Source organism: Coregonus clupeaformis, unplaced genomic scaffold, assembly GCF_020615455.1.
Source record: "Coregonus clupeaformis isolate EN_2021a unplaced genomic scaffold, ASM2061545v1 scaf0146, whole genome shotgun sequence".
NCBI classification, from domain to species: Eukaryota; Metazoa; Chordata; class Actinopteri; order Salmoniformes; family Salmonidae; genus Coregonus; species Coregonus clupeaformis.
In genome coordinates this window covers 357,501-365,000 of record NW_025533601.1, presented here as the reverse complement: position 1 = coordinate 365,000, position 7,500 = coordinate 357,501, and the positions used below count along the sequence as shown (strand labels likewise).

At 43.0% G+C, this 7,500-nt stretch overlaps 1 protein-coding gene across 5 annotated transcripts in view; it reads left to right on the top strand.

Moving 5' to 3' along the window:
• The window catches only part of LOC121542751 (F-actin-uncapping protein LRRC16A), a 233,349-nt gene that overhangs the window by 83,583 nt on the left and 142,266 nt on the right, over positions 1-7,500 (top strand). For all 5 annotated transcript variants that reach the window (XM_041852279.2, XM_041852277.2, XM_041852278.2 and 2 more), the window contains exon 3: positions 980-1,030. In XM_041852279.2, the coding sequence (XP_041708213.2) occupies positions 980-1,030 (51 nt within the window). The remainder of the gene's footprint in view (positions 1-979; positions 1,031-7,500) is intronic.

Below are 7,500 nucleotides of genomic sequence, written 5' to 3'. Positions count from 1 at the left end.
ACAACCAGTTGATCCTTGTTGCTGCCTTGTAGTTGCTGTGTGAGGTTCTACTGCTGCCTTGTAGTTGCTGTGTGATGTCCTACTGCTGCCTTGTAGTTGCTGTGTGATGTCCTACTGCTGCCTTGTAGTTGCTGTGTGATGTCCTACTGCTGCCTTGTAGTTGCTGTGTGATGTCCTACTGCTGCCTTGTAGTTGCTGTGTGAGGTCCTACTGCTGCCTTGTAGTTGCTGTGTGATGTCCTACTGCTGCCTTGTAGTTGCTGTGTGATGTCCTACTGCTGCCTTGTAGTTGCTGTGTGATGTCCTACTGCTGCCTTGTAGTTGCTGTGTGATGTTCTACTGCTGCCTTGTAGTTGCTGTGTGATGTCCTACTGCTGCCTTGTAGTTGCTGTGTGATGTCCTACTGCTGCCTTGTAGTTGCTGTGTGATGTCCTACTGCTGCCTTGTAGTTGCTGTGTGATGTTCTACTGCTGCCTTGTAGTTGCTGTGTGATGTCCTACTGCTGCCTTGTAGTTGCTGTGTGATGTCCTACTGCTGCCTTGTAGTTGCTGTGTGATGTCCTACTGCTGCCTTGTAGTTGCTGTGTGATGTCCTACTGCTGCCTTGAAGTTGCTGTGTGAGGTTCTACTGCTGCCTTGTAGTTGCTGTGCGATGTTCTACTGCTGCCTTGTAGTTGCTGTGTGATGTTCTACTGCTGCCTTGTAGTTGCTGTGCGATGTTCTACTGCTGCCTTGTAGTTGCTGTGCGATGTTCTACTGCTGCCTTGTAGTTGCTGTGTGATGTCCTACTGCTGCCTTGTAGTTGCTGTGTGAGGTTCTACTGCTGCCTTGTAGTTGCTGTGCGAGGTCCTACTGCTGCCTTGTAGTTGCTGTGCGATGTTCTACTGCTGCCTTGTAGTTGCTGTGTGAGGTCCTACTGCTGCCTTGTAGTTGCTGTGTGATGTCCTACTTATTAGTTTATTTTCTCTGTGTTTTTCTCAGGCTCTTGCCTCTCACCGGGCCTACCTCCTGACTGCACGCATCCCTAGCAAGGTAAGAACAGCCACCTACAGGTCATTGACCTATCTCTTCCAGGTCAACTAGGAAACGACTCTGGCTAGCACACAGGCTATACAGGAACAGCTTCCAAATTCAATAGCTGCGATATTTTTAAATACCTTTTCAATTGAGTTGATTGAGTTTGTGTTGGTTAATCATGTTACAGACAGACAGTTGGCTACTTCTCACTCACTGCATCTCACTCATTAGCTGATTTCACAGTCCACTGGCCCTTGGTCACAGTCCACTGGACCTTGGTCACAGCCCACTGGCCCTTGGTCACAGCCCACTGGCCCTTGGTCACAGTCCACTGGCCCTTGGTCACAGCCCACTGGCCCTTGGTCACAGCCCACTGGCCCTTGGTCACAGTCCACTGGCCCTTGGTCACAGCCCACTGGCCCTTGGTCACAGCCCACTGGCCCTTGGTCACAGTCCACTGGCCCTTGGTCACAGCCCACTGGCCCTTGGTCACAGCCCACTGGCCCTTGTCACAGCCCACTGGCCCTTGGTCACAGCCCACAGCCCACTGGCCCTTGGTCACAGCCCACTGGCCCTTGGTCACAGCCCACTGGCCCTTGGTCACAGTCCACTGGTCCTTGGTCACAGCCCACTGGCCCTTGGTCACAGCCCACTGGCCCTTGTCACAGCCCACTGGCCCTTGGTCACAGCCCACAGCCCACTGGCCCTTGGTCACAGCCCACTGGCCCTTGGTCACAGCCCACTGGCCCTTGGTCACAGACCACTGGCCCTTGTCACAGCCCACTGGCCCTTGGTGCAATAACTACATTCAGAAGTTCTGAAGTTATTCCACAGAACGATGTTCATTGAATTCAGACTGAGGAGATACTGGATACTCTTATCAGTCTGTCTGACTATCATGGCCTGCAGAGGATGCATTGTAGCAGTAGGAGAGGAGATTCTTCAGCTATAGATTAGTAGCAAATATGAACTCAGCCCGTCCATAAGGCCAGCGTAAAATCTGTTTCTACCCTCTATGTAAGAGTTGCTCTGCAGGGGTCTCTCTCTCCCCTCCTACCCCCTCTTTCTCTCTCTCTCTCTCTCTCTCTCTCTCTCTCTCTCTCTCTCTCTCTCTCTCTCTCTCTCTCTCTCTCTCTCTCTCTCTCTCTCTCTCTCTCTCTCTCTCTCTCTCTCTCTCTCTCTCTCTCTCTCTCTCTCTCTCTCTCTCTCTCTCTCTACTTCTCTGTTTTTTTCCTTCTGTCTTTCTACTTAGTTTTACTCTCCTGTAAGACTCAGTTCACAGATGCATGCTGGTTTAGAACCAGACTCCCACCACCGCAGTGGGGCTGTCTTCCTCTATGAATCTGTCTGGCTCTGTGAACAATAGCCTGCAGCAGCAGCCAAGCCTGTGTGGTTAGGTTAGGTAAGGTTAGGTTAGGTGTGGTGCTGTATCCATGCTCCAGGGGCCTTGGTTTAACCCCTACTCTGAGGTCAGTCTACACACACACACACACACACACACACACACACACACACACACACACACATACACACACACATACACACACACACATACACACATACACACACACACACACACACACACGCACACACACACACACACACACAGACACACACACACACACACACACACACACACACACACAAGGTCTGTGAAGACTATCATCCAACCCAACCTGAGGGTGTACTTTAACAGTGGTCATGGCAGGCTTTTACTACAGCCCTGCACAGTTCAGATACATCATTAATGTCAACATATCACTGATTGACTTTGTGTAATTTACGTTATGATGTGCAGCTTGGCAGCAGGCCTTGCATCATCTCTGCAGTCTTAATATATGGCCCTAGAGTTATTGTCTGCAGTACAAGCTGGGATTGTTTTGGTGATTTACTGTCCTGCAGAATTGGATCCCTGCAGCTGGCTTGGTTCATAAATGCGTTGCTTAACATGGTCTATGAAGAAGAGCACTAGCAGAGCTGAAATGTTTTTTACAGTCTAACGTCTTAGAGGTAAACTAAAGTCTTACAGGCTTTAGAGTCTTTACAGTCTAACGTCTTAGAGGTAAACTAAAGTCTTACAGGCTTTAGAGTCTTTACAGTCTAACGTCTTAGAGGTAAACTAAAGTCTTACAGGCTTTAGAGTCTTTACAGTCTAACGTCTTAGAGGTAAACTAAAGTCTTACAGGCTTTAGAGTCTTTACAGTCTAACGTCTTAGGAGGTAAACTAAAGTCTTACAGGCTTTAGAGTCTTTACAGTCTAACGTCTTAGAGGTAAACTAAAGTCTTACAGGCTTTAGAGTCTTTACAGTCTAACGTCTTAGAGGTAAACTAAAGTCTTACAGGCTTTAGAGTCTTTACAGTCTAACGTCTTAGAGGTAAACTAAAGTCTTACAGGCTTTAGAGTCTTTACAGTCTAACGTCTTAGAGGTAAACTAAAGTCTTACAGGCTTTAGAGTCTTTACAGTCTAACGTCTTAGAGGTAAACTAAAGTCTTACAGGCTTTAGAGTCTTTACAGTCTAACGTCTTAGAGGTAAACTAAAGTCTTACAGGCTTTAGAGTCTTTACAGTCTAACGTCTTATAGGTAAACTAAAGTCTTACAGGCTTTAGAGTCTTTACAGTCTAACGTCTTAGAGGTAAACTAAAGTCTTACAGGCTTTAGAGTCTTTACAGTCTAACTGTCACGATCGTCTAATGAGGGAGACCAAGGCGCAGCGTTGCGAGCGAACATATTTACTTTAATTAGTAAAGCACCACACTCAAAATACAAAACAATAAACAACGAATGCGTGACGTCTAGGGTACAACACGAAACCACACGAACAAAATCCCACAACCCGAAAGAAAAACAGACAGATTAAATATGGCTCCCAATCAGAGACAAACAGCCGACAGCTGACACTCGTTTGCCTCTGATTGGGAGTCACACCGGCAAACATAGAAAATTGACAACCTAGAACACCCACCAAAGAAACAGAAAACATAGAATGAACACACCCTGGCTCAACATATTGAGTCCCCGAGCCAGGGTGTGACACTAACGTCTTAGAGGTAAACTAAAGTCTTACAGGCTTTAGAGTCTTTACAGTCTAACGTCTTAGAGGTAAACTAAAGTCTTACAGGCTTTAGAGTCTTTACAGTCTAACGTCTTAGTTAGAGTTATCCCATTATCTCAGATCTACCTATAACTGGAGTTATCCCATTATCTCAGATCTACCTATAACTGGAGTTGTCCCATTATCTCAGATCTACTTATAACTGGAGTTATCCCATTATCGCAGATCTACTTATAACTGGAGTTATCCCATTATCTCAGATCTACCTATAACTGGAGTTATCCCATTATCTCAGGTCTACCTATAACTGGAGTTATCCCATTATCTCAGATCTACTTATAACTGGAGTTATCCCATTATCTCAGATCTACCTATAACTGGAGTTATCCCATTATCTCAGATCTACCTATAACTGGAGTTATCCCATTATCTCAGATCTACCTATAACTGGAGTTATCCCATTATCTCAGATCTACGTATAACTGGAGTTATCCCATTATCTCAGATCTACCTATAACTGGAGTTATCCCATTATCTCAGATCTACCTATAACTGGAGTTATCCCATTATCTCAGCTCTACCTATAACTGGAGTTATCCCATTATCGCAGATCTACTTATAACTGCAGTTATCCCGTTATCTCAGATCTACCTATAACTGGAGTTATCCCATTATCTCAGGTCTACCTATAACTGGAGTTATCCCATTATCTCAGATCTACTTATAACTGGAGTTATCCCATTATCTCAGATCTACCTATAACTGGAGTTATCCCATTATCTCAGATCTACCTATAACTGGAGTTATCCCATTATCTCAGATCTACCTATAACTGGAGTTATCCCATTATCTCAGATCTACCTATAACTGGAGTTATCCCATTATCTCAGATCTACCTATAACTGGAGTTATCCCATTATCTCAGATCTACGTATAACTGGAGTTATCCCATTTTCTCAGATCTACTTATAACTGGAGTTATCCCATTATCTCAGATCTACTTATAACTGGAGTTATCCCGTTATCTCAGATCTACCTATAACTGGATTTATCCCGTTATCTCAGATCTACTTATAACTGGAGTTATCCCATTATCTCAGATCTACCTATAACTGGAGTTATCCCATTATCTCAGATCTACCTATAACTGGAGTTATCCCATTATCTCAGATCTACTTATAACTGGAGTTATCCCATTATCTCAGATCTACCTATAACTGGAGTTATCCCATTATCTCAGATCTACCTATAACTGGAGTTATCCCATTATCTCAGATCTACCTATAACTGGAGTTATCCCATTATCTCAGATCTACCTATAACTGGAGTTATCCCATTATCTCAGATCTACCTATAACTGGAGTTATCCCATTATCTCAGATCTACCTATAACTGGAGTTATCCCATTATCTCAGATCTACCTATAACTGGAGTTATCCCATTATCTCAGATCTACCTATAACTGGAGTTATCCCATTATCTCAGATCTACCTATAACTGGAGTTATCCCATTATCTCAGATCTACCTATAACTGGAGTTATCCCATTATCTCAGATCTACTTATAACTGGAGTTATCCCATTATCTCAGATCTACCTATAACTGGAGTTATCCCATTATCTCAGATCTACCTATAACTGGAGTTATCCCATTATCTCAGATCTACTTATAACTGGAGTTATCCCATTATCTCAGATCTACCTATAACTGGAGTTATCCCCTTATCTCAGATCTACTTATAACTGGAGTTATCCCATTATCTCAGATCTACCTATAACTGGAGTTATCCCATTATCTCAGCTCTACCTATAACTGGAGTTATCCCATTATCTCAGATCGACGTATAACTGGAGTTATCCCATTTTCTCAGATCTACTTATAACTGGAGTTATCCCATTATCTCAGATCTACTTATAACTGGAGTTATCCCATTATCTCAGATCTACTTATAACTGGAGTTATCCCATTATCTCAGATCTACCTATAACTGGAGTTATCCCATTATCTCAGATCTACTTATAACTGGAGTTATCCCATTTACTTCCACTATAATATGGGTTTGTGAGGTGACACACACTTTTTCTTCCAACCAATAGGATACTGTCAGAATGAGAGAGAGACAGAATACTGTAAAGACAGATATCAAAGAGACAGAATGCTGTAAGGACAGATATCAGAGAGACAGAATACTGTAAGGACAGATATCAGAGAGACAGAACACTGTAAGGACAGATATCAGAGAGACAGAATACTGTAAGGACAGATATCAGAGAGACAGAACACTGTAAGGACAGATATCAGAGAGACAGAACACTGTAAGGACATATATCAGAGAGACAGAATACTGTAAGGACAGATATCAGAGAGACAGAACACTGTAAGGACAGATATCAGAGAGACAGAACACTGTAAGGACATATCAGAGAGACAGAATACTGTAAGGACATATATCAGAGAGACAGAATACTGTAAGGACAGATATCAGAGAGACAGAATACTGTAAGGACATATATCAGAGAGACAGAATACTGTAAGGACAGATATCAGAGAGACAGAACACTGTAAGGACATATATCAGAGAGACAGAATACTGTAAGGACATATATCAGAGAGACAGAATACTGTAAGGACAGATATCAGAGAGACAGAACACTGTAAGGACAGATATCAGAGAGACAGAACACTGTAAGGACATATCAGAGAGACAGAATACTGTAAGGACATATATCAGAAAGACAGAATACTGTAAGGACAGATATCAGAGAGACAGAATACTGTAAGGACATATATCAGAGAGACAGAATACTGTAAGGACAGATATCAGAGAGACAGAACACTGTAAGGACATATATCAGAGAGACAGAATACTGTAAGGACATATATCAGAGAGACAGAATACTGTAAGGACAGATATCAGAGAGACAGAACACTGTAAGGACAGATATCAGAGAGACAGAATACTGTAAGGACATATATCAGAGAGACAGAATACTGTAAGGACAGATATCAGAGAGACAGAATACTGTAAGGACATATATCAGAGAGACAGAATACTGTAAGGACAGATATCAGAGAGACAGAATACTGTAAGGACAGATATCAGAGAGACAGAACACTGTAAGGACAGATATCAGAGAGACAGAATACTGTAAGGACAGATATCAGAGAGACAGAATACTGTAAGGACAGATATCAGAGAGACAGAACACTGTAAGGACAGATATCAGAGAGACAGAACACTGTAAGGACAGATATCAGAGAGACAGAACACTGTAAGGACAGATATCAGAGAGACAGAACACTGTAAGGACAGATATCAGAGAGACAGAACACTGTAAGGACAGATATCAGAGAGACAGAATACTGTAAGGACAGATATCAGAGAGACAGAACACTGTAAGGACAGATATCAGAGAGACAGAATACTGTA